The following is a 16345-nucleotide window of genomic DNA, read 5'->3' as shown; positions in this document are numbered from 1 at the left end:
TATTCAAAGTAATTAAATTTGTGATACGTTACCACTGCTCCATTATCTGGCATCATTGGTGTTCCCATATTTGCAGCTCCTTCTGGTCCCATGGAAGGACCAGGACCCATTGCAGGGCCAGGTAAAGTTCCTCTGTTGTTCATATTCATACCCATCATTGGAGGAGGGCCTTGGTTACCAGCAGGTGCTGGGCTAAACGCATCTATGCAAAACAATCTATACTTAGAGCTGTCCTATCTGAATTTTACAAGAATAAACAAACAATTTACAGCATTTAAAAAGCCAAATGTACAAGACTTCCAACACTTGAAATATGAAAAATTCTGTTCTTTGAGACTGTACATTTATCTCAATCATCTGCTTTTAAACAGATTCATTAACCCCTTTATTTTGCATTATATAATCTGCCTTCTCTATTTGAGAATCATGAATTTTGCAGCTAAATATAGCTCTATTGTTTTTTGCACAGGAATGTAAACATTCATCCAATAAATATATACTGTACACATCACAAATTAGAAAAAACTTGAGTTGAACTTGCAATAACTGATAGCTATAAAGGCAACCTGTCTCTTTCAAGACTATAACATCATATTAAGAACACATTTTCAAGAACTGTTCCTCCAATACTAATGTTAGGTGTATACTGTGTTACAGGATATTAGTCTAATGTCTAAAAGCAATAGCAAAGAGTGGCACTACTCAACTTTACATGATTTGTAACAGGGCAGAAAGAAATCTAGCATTTACATCTGATTTATTATAGTAAAAATATCAGAAGATTAAGGAAAGGTTTTGTATCATTGAAAATGGCATTTGAAAAAGGAACATAGCCTCCTCCAAAATTATGATTCACAGTAGGAGGTAAAAAAAAAATTCAAAAACATCCTTTGAAGAGATCATTTAGCTACAATATTTAACAGCGAAACATGTTTCTGCCAGGAAACATCACTCCGCCAGTACCCACTAATACACTCAACAGGTAAGTAAAATTGCACTTGTAATGCTTTATAATGTTGCCATAAAAGAAGAGATCTGATTATATAAATCATATTAATGTCTGCTATTGTAAGATTTCATCAACCTTAAGACTGGTGGTGATGCACTGTTTTTCCACATTGATAATCCATTCTATTCAAAGAAGAGTGTGCATCCAAAATTTGGTAACAGAAGAAAGTGTGCCTTTGGAAACTAGCCCATGTTTTAAGTCATGGCAACACCTGAGCCCAATCAAGAAATAACAGATACATTGCCAGACTAAAACTTATTCATCTTCTCCATTCCAAAAATCAACCCCTCATCATAACAACTTTTCCAGTAGCAAATATAAAAACAAGCATCATTGTAAGCAGGTCATTTAGCCCAAATACAGTTCTTTGACCATCTGCATGTATGCAAAAATCCATCTTTATAACCTGGACTGAGCACAAGTATCACAGCAGTCAGTGAATCACTACACCCAAGATATTGCTGCTAAAATTGGAGACTTTGGCCTGATCATCTACATTAGTGCCAAATGCAAGTTGTCTAGCAAAAATAATTCATGCAACCACAGTGGCATGCGTCAGGTGTTTCACAACTATATTAGAGATGGAAAAGCCCTATGGTTTTCAAAAAGCAAAACTCGTCCGAGTTTGGCCCCAAGATGCTTCTCCAAGACCTCTCCCTACACCACTGCGCCAGAGTTAAGGCCTTTGTATGCGCTTCTTACATACCCATAAGCCAGATTAGTTCATGGAGCAGGTAGAAGCAGGTTCTGCAATCCAAGAGAAAACTACTGCTGAGTATGCCATAGAACTAGTTTTTAGTGCCATCCATTTAAGGACTAAATATGGAAGGAAAGGAAGAGGAGTACAGAACTGCCAACATAAGCGACCTTTGTTTTCAGAGGCTAAAGATACCCAGCACGACTATCATGATGCCAGTGCTCAGTGCTGGTGCTGCAATTAACTAAAACCACTCCATGCTCTACTATCTATAGCATGCTTACCAGGGCACTAATTAAACTTGGCATAGCCCAAGCTGGCCACATGCAATTAATGTACAATTACCCTTTAACCATGACAAAGTTGCATGCTCTCTAAATACCCAAGTTGCACACGTCAAGGTCTGGCACAGCTGGTAATAAGCCACAGTCAATCCTCAAAGGAGAGAATTCCCATAAAGTCATTCTTCTCTACGTTACAGAAAGGCTTATTAGCTGGACCCAGCACTGCAGATCCAGTCAAAAGCTATCATGTGGCTCATGTATCCTTTCAGAACTTGCTTGCTGCAAACAACGTACAGGTGAGTGCTTTTGCACAAGTCAACTCTACACTACTTAAATGCAGCACAAAGGTGCGCCTTGCTTTCCAATAACCCTATCATGAAGATTCTTCAACTACTGAAGACAACCCAGTTCCCCACTGTCCCAGATAAAAGTTGCAAGTAGCACGTGTAAAGGCCAGTTAAAAATAAAGTTACAGTTCCAATAGCAATAGTAAGAGAGAAAGATACATTAGGGCAAACAATTAAAGGATTACTGTTTAAAGGTCTACTGTTACATCAGTGCTTTCTATTGGGCTTTAAAAAAAAAAAAAAAAACTCTACAGCAAAGTAACCTAAAATTTGTATGCTGTGGAAAAAGCACATCTTTACCTACTTGCTATGATATTTTCCCCTTTTAAAAAGGCAATTAGCTGTTACTGTAAGTTCTTTTGGAATTGCACATTTATTTCTAAAAGCAGTCACTGTTAATAAGTTTAAACCAAAAAAGTCATATCTGAAGCCTTATAAAACAAGACTACAATGGACGTAAATATTAAGCATTAAAAACTAGTAAGAAAAGTGAAGGGCTGTGAACTGACTGCTATGCGTACACAGGCGTTTAGAAAGGTTTAAAATCCATATGCAAAAAGCGTATGTTGTAGATCTGGAAAATTAGCATTAGAAGTTTTCACAATATATTTTAAAAGTTTCCCAATTAAATGGAACTTTCAAGTAGAAGGCATGAAAACAATAGGCAAAAATAAAACTATAAAGTAAAAATTATCAGTCAAAATGTATGCTTCAGAATATCATTTCTAGATTATGTGACCTTCACAACGTCTTCCTTTAAAGTGATTTTTAAAGCTTTTAAAAATATTTTCCAAAAGAAAAATAATTCAGTTCTACACATTTGTAAATGTGTTGCTGTTGGTGAACGCATCAAAGCGAGTAAGGCATTCAAAACCTGGACAGAACAAATACATTAATGTATAAGTTAAGCCATAACATTTAATAAACTTTGTATATACGTTCAAATTTATAATACACAAGAATGATACTAACTTGTCTTAAGTCTGCAAGTTCTTTTGTAAGTATTAGGAAGCTTCCTAATGACTTATTTTGACAGCTAACACTGTTTAATAAGATTGTTTTTTAAGAAATATTCCACGTTTAGTTTTGTTTAAAAGCAGATATTCTGGTTAAACAAAAAAATACTAATTGTTTCAGTCTGAATATATGCAGCAAGTGCTAATTATTAAGAACGTACTTTTTGAGACTTTGCAGTAACAGTTTTTAGCAGTGACAATACGATAAATCACAAAAGTGAACTGAGAATAGTCACAAGTACAGACTTGCAATAAACTAAAATACCAATCCCGTTATTCATTAATCTTTTGTTGAGTATGTCAACAAAAACTGACCTATTTTAAGTTCTAAATCATTTCACTGCATGCAATTACAGTCTCGCTTCTTCTGATCAGGTAGCCCCCCAAAATAACCCTGAACACTTCTTAAACAAAAAGAAAGTAGTCTTCTATCAGATAAATTGAAGAGTATCCTCCTTCTTGCCTTTTTACTTCTAACTTGTGCATTTCTTCCTCCCATGTATACTAAAAATAAAATACAACGATACTCCCTGGGGGAAAAAAACAAACAAAAAGCTGTTTGGAAGCAAAATGGGTGAGATTTTGTATTTCCTAATACAAAACTCTTTATTCCTTTTAATCAGTACTTGTCACAGATGAATAGTACCCATGAGTAACATGTACAGTCCCAAAGAAACGAAATTTTAAATTACAGAAGCCTTTTTCCTTCAGATCCCTACCTCCCATGTTTATTGCTCCACGAGGACCCATATCACCCATTCTCATTTCCTGTTCTCTCTGAAAGTAAACATAGTTTTCATGGTCAACCTAGCATTCTCAGAACTTACACATTCCCATTTACTCCACGAAAATAAAAAGTTTTAAAAATTTTAAATGTTTAAAAATTTTAAATGTTTCCACTGATCACAAAACTGTATAAGGAATAAAGTTATATATATTCCCCTGGTTTTATAAAATGGAATGCAGTAGCAAGTTCAATGTTGTGCATTTTCGCACAATGCTAAAGGAAGATAATATCAATCACAAGTTCCATTTATCAGATGCAGCTGTCTAAAGTCTCCAAATAGTAATGTGATCAACTGCACATAAATCCACCTTCACTCAGTATTTTCATTAATAAAAAGCAGTATATTTACGTATTAAAGCGTAAAGAAAGAGATCTTATTACCATGTTGCCTAATGGCCGTGGTTCAATAATACAGTCAATCTGGTTTTATGTCTCAAAAATGCTTCTGTTGATTACTATGGCATATGAACCCAATCTGACAGTTCAACTTTGTTCAAATAATTGTGACTGTTAACTCAGTGGTGGTACATTTTTTGATGAATCGCTTATACCATGCTATTGTTATGCCAGATCAGATATCGACCATCTTCTTGCAGCTAGCATAAAAATGCATTATGTAACATGCATGTAACCATGTAACATGCATTTATGCTAAACAGACAAATACAATGACATGCCAAACTGATCCAGATTCAACTGATTCTCAATCAGCCACCAGAAAAAAAAATTTCTGATGTCACTGATCGTGAACCACGCCCTGCAACGAAACAATACTCAAAACTAAAGGTAGTACCAGAGTGGCAAATATCACTTAGGGGAGAACAAAGTACACCTATCACAGAAAACTAAAATTCCAGATGATTTTAATATTGCTATTTACATCAAGAGTACGACAGAACAAATTTTACAGTTCAAAATGAAAAATGAATCAAATTTATACCAAAAATAAGTAACATTTTTCTTCATTAAAAATCTTCTGCAAGAAGGCCAAAGTATATTCCACCCTCAAGTGCACTCACATGCATCTTGACAATAACCATACATGAAAAGAAAAAAATATTACCTGCTTTTCTGAAAATCATTCCACTTACGATTTAAGAGTATTAATTGAGATGCCCTTTGAAACAAATTCCGTTATCCTGAGCAACTGAATCAGTCTTGCAAAAAGCAAATTTTAAACTGAAATATTAATCACGTCAAAATGCATACATAGTATTTCTACAGTTTCAAAAAGGTCCTTTTTCATTCAGTCGTGTTTTGGATGACAAATCTGAGTCTTCTACCTTCGCACATTTAAAGCGGCAATCATCAGTATTTGACAGAAGAGAGTCAACAGTTTTGTAAAAATGTCCTGGTATAGGAAACTGTCATAACGTATATGAAAAAAGTTCTCGGGTCAATTGGTTTGTTTCTGGTAAATCATATTATCCCAGTAAATGTATTTAATATAAGAATAATGATTAAACACCATTTCATATGAAATGCCATTTAATGAAGAGAAGAAAAGTTAGGCTCGTAACTAAAAGCCAGAGGCAGCTTTTAAGGTCCAGCTGCGAAAGCCAATTTATGAACGTTTTAAGGACCTCCTCTTCTGATCCTACAACCCACCTTAAACCTTCATAACCCACAGAACCATGCAACTTTGTCAAACCTTTCAGAGCAATGTCTACTAGCATTTAAGTAGTATCAGTATCCTCGTAAGGGGCAATCAGATCCACAAATTGATACCAGCTCGTCACAAAAATTAGTATACAACTTTGTTGATGTCAGTCTATTATACATCAGCCCTGACGTGAGGAGATTAGAAGGAAAAAATGTGGTATTTCATCTCTAATACCAATCCTTAGCCAAACGTGGTAGAACGATACCATGGCTATTTACATCCATCGTGTGGATGTGCAAGCGTTTGTGTGTGTATAAACAAATTACCTCAGAGAAGCCATAAACAGACATGGGATACTCTTTAGCTACAGCTGAACGTATCGGACTTTGAATTACTGCCCATAATCTAGTTTGGGACACTCCCAATTCTTGCAACACACAACACAAGAATTTAAGTATCTCGGATTCCACCGTACAGTACTTTACGTGAAGTGTGCTATACAAGGCACTGCCAAGTACGAAACCAGTTAGACAAGAATATTAAATACAGAGCTACAGAAGTAGCTAATTACTAGAATTTTAACTAGTTTTCTTTGTGAAGGACAGAAGCTTTAATACACCCTTAATTTCTCAGTTTGCCAGAAATGCTACAAGTCTTCAATTAACACTGAGTACAACAAATGGGAGGTAAAAGGGAAGTGAGCGGGATGGAGGGCTGCAGAATTTTTTTTTTTTTTTTGGCTAGTTTAATCTTTGTAACAAAAAAGCTCCAAGTAAGTATTTGCCACTTTGTATCTTTAACTTTGGGGTTGACTTATTACCATGTAAAAAACACTTGAGCTTTAGACTGAAGATCCACTGAAGTCACTTATGATCTCTGCCGTCTATTAATCTGTCAACACACCTACCGAAAACTATTACTCTGCTACAAATTGGAGCAATAGGAAGAGGATCCTGATGAATTTTCGGCATGGGGAAGTTCTTCATCTATAAACTTAACAGTGAATTAACACATATAAGATAAATCCCCTATCAGAGGAAATACTCAGCTTCAAATGTCAACTGACAGCATGCATCATGAACGTAATTAAACACTTGACACAGTAACTGTAAAAATATATTTAGATAAGATCATTTACAGAATTTCGTATTCGAAGGAGCCCAGGTGGTGACAAAAACTCAGTCCTAACCCAGACAGATCATGACCTAGACGACTTTTTACTATGTGTGTATGAACAAGTTACTGCAGTTAAGTCCACCATTCTACGGCATGTCTAAAATATCAAAAAGAAGGGAATATCAATAAGCAGTTATGACGAAGCAGCCGAGTCACAGCTGGTTGATATTCTAGCCCACCTGAAAGCTCTGTTCTTTGATACTCAAACTCTTTGTAGAGCATAACAATGAGACATGGATCATCTCAGGGCTTCTTTTCTCACTAGCCCATTCTTCTTTTGAGTAGTGGCCTGCTTCAACCCTTCTCCTGAAGCCACCCATAAGTACTCATAACAAGGAGTTAAAACTGAGTAGCTAGAGAGAGGAGGGTTAAACTGTTACTAGAGAAATAGGTATGGAGGCAGTTAAGAACCTCTGAAGTCACACAGTATCTGGTAAAAGGACTCAAACTGGAAGAGAACAAGAAAAACGGATGATATACAATTACAGGGGGAAAAGTAGACCATGAAAGACAAAGGGTGTGTAGTAAAGTGTAATATAAACTTCAGGAAAATCCTAGAAAGGACAACGGGATCACAGGAAAGCAAACACTATTGTCAAAGGACAACTCTTCACACAATGCAAAACACAAATTTCCTGCGACTTCTTTTGCATGATTCTAATAATAGACTTTAGAACTCAGTAATACCAACAAACCTCAAAACGGTTGTATTTACATGAATAATTTGCTTTTAGAAAATCTGACCGAAATGCAACTACGGCACTGTACTTGCTAGTTATTTTAGGTGCAGTATTAAAAATAAGTGAGATTTCCTCACATTCTCAATTCCTTTTAATGTCAACGGTAGAAACTAGATCTGCATGGAAATATTGAGCATTCCCTGTTTTCAAATTACATATATATTCTATATTTAATATATCATAGATTCTGCCCTTCTACAAGCATTGTATATGAGATTTCTTGAGCATTCAGTATATACCATGCACAGCAATGCTCTTACATTTCAATCACCATTGATATCAATAGTCTAGGTAAACAGAAAACTGCTAGGATGATTCTTCTAATCTTTGAAAGATATCAGTACGTTCTTAAATCCACTTTCCATAACATCATGAAATTTATCAGTTTTGAAAAGGAACCTGGATGAGATACAGGAGAGCTTTCATCAGACGCCATTCCTCTCACATTGAAAATGAAAACAGAAGTAGTGACAAAACTGACCACCTCTTTTAACCGAGATTACTGACACTGTTTTGACGAACTGACATTACTTTTTTTCCTGGGAACATGCCTTGTAATTTAAGCAGTCTAAAGAAATTTAAAACCTTGTCTCCAAATAACACAGTTTTCATTGTAACAAAACTGTCAAAAGATTTATATGAAATGGAATATTTATCATTGGATAACTTAGCACATGAAAAAGATACCAACGGAAATATCTGTTGATATCAGAAGACAGATGATATAGTGCCCTTCAAGTGTCTGTGGCCAAGAAATGCAATTTCTGATTCATGTGAAATTAGCCACTCACCTTTCATCTAAAACATGGTGACCAAAATAAGATACAGCATCCAAAAAAACCTCATTAAAACATATTTCCCATATCAGCCATATTTGCACATCAAAAATCAGCAACTTCATAAATAACTACACAGTTATCACAGTTGTGTTCACCACAAAATATTAACTCATACTACTGATTTTCTTACCTGTTCTCATTAGGTGGAATCTGAACTTGCTCTCTGGCAAACTTCACATTTGACAAAATAGGTAAGACATTTCTGTACCTCTTACTCGAATGTATTGTTTTCTTCTAAGTCTGGCTTACGTCATTAAGTTCTTCCAAGTAAGAAGAACTATTTCCAAACGTCTTTCCAGGAAGTAATTCTGGCATAGTTTTCTGCAATCATAAATTTTTCCCTTCCATCATGGACTGACAGAACAGAATGGCAACTATCAGCTACTGATTTACACAGAATTGTAGTTAACTGAAAGAGGGCTACATTTTAAAGACATTAATCATTGAAGCCGTTAAAAATCACTCGCTGGGCACCCAAAAATAGAATATATGGGATATTTGTGAGTATATACTATGCATGTTTTCCTCAGAATTTCTACCAGTTCACTCCAATGACTAGCTCATTAAAAGTTAAGCTGCCAGTTAGGAGTTGAAGTAAAAAAGCCTTCTCCTTCCCCTTCTTACCTTTCACCTTCAGCTTTTACTCACAGATCAGGACCTGTATGTAAAATCTCTGAAGTTACAGTAACCAAAAATAGTTCCAATTATCCCAGAGGTAGTAACTTTAAATAACTGTAAATGAAAAATACTGATCTAATTTCAAAATACAAGATTTCCACACATCTCCCTGAGTAACCTGAGCTACAGTTAGACCCTCTTCAAGTTAAAAGAGTTGTACTGGATGACTCCTGAAAGTCCTTCCAACCTAAACTACTCTACAGTCTGTGAACCAAATGACGGTTCCCATGCAGGAGCAGTTCAAAAAAAGGAGTTCTCCTGTATCACACAAAATTTAGTGGGCAAACACATTAAACTAAGCAACTGCTAAAATATATGTGAGGCTATTTAGTCCTATTTTCACAGAGCAAATATTATGACAAGAATTTTCATTAGGTTTAATAAGTTGTCAACAGGACTTGGTCTTTAAGAAAGACATTCCAATAAGGCTAGAGAAGATAGTTTAAGCCAATTTCCTCCTTGATGATTCAGGTCATGAACAGAACTGATGAAGCTGACTCGCTGATTAAGTTACACTGCTAAAAATACCAATATTGCAAGACTCAAAGAACAGCAATATACATTACATGAAATAGGCACAGATATATATTCCAATACATTTTTACATATAAATATATATATATATATATGCACATTTGTGTATGTATACATACATACACTTTTAGCATTTATTGGAAAAGCATTCCTAATGGTAGTTACAATGGTAATTACAGTTGTCGACCAAAAATTATGATTTCCCTTATGGAAAAAATTTTTATTACTAATTCTGTGCATTTCTTAAATAATCCCATAATTTCAATAATACTCTAAAGTAATGTGATTATTAAAATTGGGAAATGTCTTTAAAAATGAATGAACAAAAAAAAGGTACAAGAATTACTTGTTTAAACCAAGCATTTATACAGTTTATTCCCCTACTAAGCTTTAATTTGTGAAAAACTTCCACGTTGCATGTCTTTGTCCTTTGCTTTTTGTTTGGGTAACGTTAAGAAAGGTCTTCAGCGTTCGTAGGACCTTCCCTTACTTCCCTTCTATACCTTTTGCAGAGCCCTCTGTTGCCAAGAGAAGACCTCAGCATCTAAACCCCTTAGAGAAACCGAAAGGAGTTAGCATAGGCCAAAAACTAACTCTTCTTTAAGCTGAATTTATTCCTTAAAAGCATATACAGACTGTATCGTAAAGCCAATGCATAAGTATTAGAAACTTTTGAGCTTGTGAATATTATTGCAAAGGAAAGTTTTAAGTTTAAGTTGGTAACGTGCAAGACAACTAACACAGTATTGTATTTAAAATGTCAGTCTTAACATGCCTTGTAACATACACTAGTTCATTTTATACAAAATTAAGAAAATGGATAGGACCCTACTCAATTGTACAACTTCATTAATCAAATACTTGAGAGTCACAAGTACATGTTAACACTCAAAGTTAGTCATCTATCGCGGTGAAAGTCTTATTATAATGCAATCTGATTACAAGTACTGGAAACATTCAAGAATGAAGAATCCTTCTATTGCTATTGCCTCAAAGATACTGCTGAAGGCTTTTTTTAAAGACTAGTTTTCATACAACTTTTAAAATTTTTCAAATTGTCCTCAAAATCTAATCCAACACAGGACAGCTGAATTTATTAATATAGCATACTTGCTGTTCTTGTGTCTTGGCCAAGAAAAATTAAATTTCATACCTTCCAAATACAACTTCTGTTTATAAGAGACACTAGTCCACACGTTCTTACATCTTCTTTGTAACGCATAAGAACCATTAGCTCAATCACATTTTTACTTGTATTTCACATGTCCCTCTTTCTCTTATTTCTTTTTAAAGTCAAAACATTCGCGTTTATTCTGTAAAAGAGCAACCTTATAACATCTTAGCAGATGTATATAAATTTTTTGTATATATATTTTTCACAATCAAAACGTAAAACTAGATCAGAGGTACAGTTTATTTACACAAAAGTGTGGACTAAAATACCATCAGAGAAAGAGGAAATAATTTGTTTTTCATGACAGTCAAGGCTCCCAAAGACTACTGCTACTCTGGAATCGAATTCCATATTTTGGGCATACTGGGCTTATCCCAGTTAGTTTGGAAGTGTTTTTCAGCTACTGAATCACAATCAGAGCACAGAAAATTGAAGAATCTTGTAGAAAAAAACTGATGCAAGAAGATGACTTAAGAGCTGGATGAAACTCTTTCAAGAGTCAACTGAAAACAGCTAGTATCTTAGCATGAAACTTATTTGTAATAATTCACTGACAGTACCTCTTCACTCAACTAATTGTCAACAAGTGATCTTTTCAAAATTTTAGCTTAGAGATTAAAGAAGGGTTAGAAACTAGATTATGTAAACAGACCAAAATACCCGCATTGTTACGTAATGGAGAAATGTTCTCACTGCTACCTTGTGAGAAGCAGAATACAGTCACCTCTCTGAAGTATATGAAATATGGCAAATAAACTAGAGAAGACAAGTTAACTTCAAAACAGAAAAAAACATGGACAGTCATCACTGTTCTTTATCTCAGAGCAAGCGAACAGAATGCTTAACTATCCAAGCCAGAAAGAAAGTAGTAATATAAAGCTTTTTTTTTTTTTTTTTTTTTTTTTAAAGACATTCACGAAAAGGCACTTGTGAAATTTTATCAGGGAGACAATTAAGAATTCAGTCACAGGTCAGCATGCAGTAACATTCATCTCCAATATTAAAAAGTGGTCATTACTACTACAGAAGTTGTCTATATGCCTATAACAGACTTTTCTAAAAGTTTTTTTCTAGTGACCTCAGAAACAAAGCCTGACAACTGCAATCTTCGACAGAAAAATCGGAAGTCTCAACAACTTGAATAAAAACAAAAAATTCATTTTTACTGCAAAAGCTTATGTGCTTTCTTTAGACTTTGTATCAGGTAAGAGGAAAGCCTAATTCTGTGAGATACACCTATACAGAAAGACGAAAAAAAATTTCATAGCTATTACAGCTTCATTATACACAAAACTCATACTTTGAGAACACTTTATTATGGGCCAAAAATTCAAATGACAATCTATAAAACTGCTACAGTAGAAAAGAGCGTAAGATTAGCAAAGATTTATGGTAGAGTCTACTCTGTTGAATATAGAACTTTGTTCCCTACTGAAATTTGTCTTTTCTGCAAAATTAATTTTAGTCTTGTAGTTAATTGATGCTTCTCTGCATTTTGAGAAATACTGTTTAAAGTACTGCCTCAAGATATTATTAATTTCTGAGGTTTTCTCACCACTTCTCACTTCCCTTCGTATAAAGTACCACAGAATAAAACTCAATAAAAAGGTGAATTAACTGTAGTTTTTCCATTTTCTCACAACCTGCAGAAAACATTATCCACCAGCCAAAAAATTAATGTATACCGATGGCAAAATCTGGCTTCAAACCACTGCATATTAACAACAGCAGCTAAGAATAAAATTCTAACATTTTACTTTCATGCTGTAATCAATCATCATCATCTCATCTGCTCAGTTTAAAAAAAAAAAAAAAAAACCTTGCCAACTCCCTTTGCTGTCTATGGCTATGCAGATCAAGTGCTCCCTCAGAGTAGCTTCTTTTACAAGGAAAGAATTTTTTTCAGACCCCACCATTATTGACTATTTGATAGCAATCAAGAGAGGTATTTAATCTAGTCAAAACTTCCCCTCGATCTTATTGACTATCACTCACAATGAAGATTAAACACTGGAGAAGCAAAGTTTTATGACAGAATTTGGAAATACTTAAAACTTTTCAGGGGACAGAGATGCTTAGAAGAGATGAACAGCTTCACAAATATGCAAATCATTTAAAATTTAAATAAGAAATATATACAATAACTCTTGATAGTCACTTCCTCACTAAAACATTCTGTCAATGAACTTGGCTCACCAGGAGTCAAGATCTGTTCAAGATCCACAGAACCAAAATTTGAAAACACTTTTCCTGTTCCGTATTAGCTTCATTTTATGAATGACAGTAATGAAAAAACACAAGTTAAATGCAGCTCAGTAGCTGAACATAATGTATGTATTTTTTCAATCAACTGAAAAATCAATTTCAGGCACTGTACTGTTTACTTACCTGTAAAACTATTTTCTCAAAGCAATGTCCACCATATCTTCAAAGTTCACACTCTATTCACACTACATTCACAATATATTCTCATTTTTGGAAGCATACTAGAGGATTTTATGTGGAAGCTCATCTTAGAGTCATTCTGCTTTTACTTTAGCTAAAGGAATGGCATGAGAATACTTAAATACCAAAGGAGAAATGTTACATTCGCGGAAGCATCCACGTACTTTCACAAGAACAAGTTCCAAATGATTTCATTTAAGATACGCTCCACAATTCACCCCTCGGTGGGTGTAGAGCTGAAGGGCTATCTAACCGGTAACAAACAAGCTAACTGTACCGGCTATCACGCAGAAGTAACATCGTAAAATACTTAACTAAAAATTGGGCATTAGAAAGCAATGTAACATTTTAGATTTGGCACATATAGCTTTTTTTGCACATGAAACAAGCCGAAGTAAATATTCAAACTAACAAAATGAACATTAGATGTTTCAAAAAGCGTTATCTTCAACTTCACAATCAAGTATGAGATGAAGTGGACAAGACATGAACATTTACTTGGAAGCCAAAGAAGGCTTATCGTAAGGTCTGCGTTTATGTAAAAATGCAACCATTTCTTCAATGGCACATCAAATACAACAACCTTGCTACATCAACTTAAATTGCTCTAACAGCAGCACTACTTATAATGACAGTAAACGAAATATGATTATTTTCTAGATTCTCTTAAATTAACATTTTTCACTACCAAGAAAATTCTATATATAGTTATTAAATTGTAACAACTGAAAAATATTAAATGCAATTGTAGTTGCTATTCTGTAACTGACCTGAGTTACCAAGTGGTTAGAACACGCAGGTGTTTGCCAAAACGGAACTGAAAGCCAAACTTTCAAACGAAGAGGAAGGTACATTCTCACCACTACAAAAAGATCCTGTAGAAGAAACTTCTAACATAAATATATCCAGTCTTTTGCACACAAGTCACCAATGCTGTTTAAGTTCAGAATGTTTAAGTTCAATGCTTAGGTACTTCCCTAACACAATTCTGGCCAGTCCAAACACACAGCACTTATAAATGCAGAACATACACAAAGGAGCACCAATGAAACTTCCTGGCATGAAAATGACACTCCCTCTCATTGCTCCATAGCTTTCCAGTCAGCACTACTAAACCACCTGGAAGCCATTCACTATGACACAGGAGGGAGATTAAGTAGTCTTGAATGAAGAAAGTCCCTAATTTTTTCTGAATCAGAACCGTTGTATTCAAATATAAAAGGCAATGCATGAAGCAAATTTTAGTATTTTTAAACCAAAGCTTTAAGCAGCTGGTCATTTGAACAAATCCAAATGGAATAAGAAAAGCACTGCTTTCTAGTTAAAACCCTTGTTTCAAGCCCACATACAGGAACTCTTAAGCTACAGTGTCTGCTTCCAGCAAAAGATATTTAACAACAAAAACTTTTTTTTATACAGGTGCTACAGACCCAAAGGTCAGAATCATGTTAGGGACACAGTGGGAATTAGACTGCAACAGGAACAAACAAGACTTACTGATTCTTACCTAAAAAAAACATGCAAGTTCACATAAAGATAAGCAAATATTAAATAATTCAGATACTAACAAAGGAGGAGGGGGAACGAGGAAGTAATTCAAACGAGCAAATTTTTTATAAAAACTTCAACATTCCATACAGAAGAGAAACAAAGCTTGAAGAACATAATTTTGACCTTAGATTGTCTTTGTCAGTAGATATTTTTGTATGAAAACATTTAGAAGGGATGCTTACCAGCTAACAGCCCTAGGATTTGCCATTAACAGAATAATCAACACAACTGCATTCAGTTACACTAGTAAAAGCAGTGAGATCTAGGCATGGTAATATAAATCACACCTTCATCTCACACAAATTAATGAGCCATTAGCCACTGCAGGAAATCTTAACAGTTGAAAAAACTTTTAACCTTTAATGAATTCAGTTCACTCCTATAAAACTTTAAAGAGGAGTTTCCATCCACCAAGCTCCCCATGTGAACAGTTACAAAAAAAGCAGTACAGAAAGTTGTCTCAAATACTTCCCCCGCTCTGCAAATAACACTGCTTGTTAAAAGAAGCTAATTAAGCTAATATCATGAAAACCCTGAAAAATTAAAATGATACCTAACAAAACACTCAGTGGGAGACAGACCTATCAGAATTAAATACCATATTCTCATGGAGGATTTAATAACCCAAAACAAGTAGCAGTCCTGGTACTCAGATAAGTCTACTTGACATCTACAGCATTACACAAATGAGGCTTGTCAAAGATTCAAGAGAAAAAACTTTCAATATTTTAATCAAGGAATAGCACTGAGCTTGGTATCAAACGCCAGACCACCTCATTAAGGTAGACTCATTTCTAGGTCCCAGAGTTTACCGCATGTCCACTGTTAAAAATTTCATACTTCAAGCTACTGGTGTAGAGCATTAGAGACTGATCAAAAGGCCAGAAGCTTACAGTTCACACCAAGACAGACAAAACTACTTAGAAGGCATTGCATCTTCGGAGAAAGAAATCAGATCTAAAAATAAGATCTCCTCACACTAATTCAAACAGATCCATTGACAGGATTCTTCACATCAAAAAAAATACTGTCTATGGACTCACTTATCACTCCTTGAGTGTTTTATCTTTTTTTTTTTTTTTTTAAAGACCAGGACACTTTGAAGAAAGGTAACAATTTCTAAGTACAGGAGCTTATCTTGGCTGCAACTCTCAGTGCTACCAAGTAAGATCTCAGGATTCAGACAGGTGGATGAGTCCAAAATAGGTACCAAGCAGACATCTAGGACTCAAAAGTTAAATCTCTTCTTAGCCTGGGTAAATACATGTACAAACTCCAAGTCAAAACTTAATTCCAGTAGCTGAGGAAAAGAAAATGAAAATGATTAGGGCAAGTATTAATTTTAGCTTCTTTAAAATATGTAGAGCATTTATCAACAAAACAGTTATTTAACAAAAGCTTTCTCATTTATTTATAGAAGCCTCATTCTTACTTGTCAGAAAAGAGGGGGAAAAAAATTAACAAC

General features: G+C 34.8%; 1 protein-coding gene across 5 annotated transcripts in view; it reads right to left on the bottom strand.

Moving 5' to 3' along the window:
• Window positions 1–16345, bottom strand: part of PSPC1 (paraspeckle component 1) — a 63584-nt gene that overhangs the window by 27807 nt on the left and 19432 nt on the right. For 3 of the 5 annotated variants that reach the window (XR_011138701.1, XR_011138702.1, XM_068930291.1), the window contains exons 7-8: window positions 4073–4130; window positions 33–202 (exon numbers count right to left, since the gene is read on the bottom strand). The exons of the other annotated variants lie outside the window; for them this stretch is intronic. Coding sequence is in view for 1 of the 3 variants with exons in the window: in XM_068930291.1 (XP_068786392.1) it covers window positions 33–202; window positions 4073–4130 (228 nt within the window). In the remaining 2 variants the exon portion in view is untranslated. The remainder of the gene's footprint in view (window positions 1–32; window positions 203–4072; window positions 4131–16345) is intronic. 5 annotated transcript variants of the gene reach the window in all.

Source organism: Struthio camelus, chromosome 1 (genome assembly GCF_040807025.1).
Source record: "Struthio camelus isolate bStrCam1 chromosome 1, bStrCam1.hap1, whole genome shotgun sequence".
Lineage (NCBI taxonomy): Eukaryota > Metazoa > Chordata > Aves > Struthioniformes > Struthionidae > Struthio > Struthio camelus.
The sequence above is the reverse complement of the archived record's forward strand: the minus strand, read 5'-3'. Positions and strand labels throughout refer to the sequence as shown.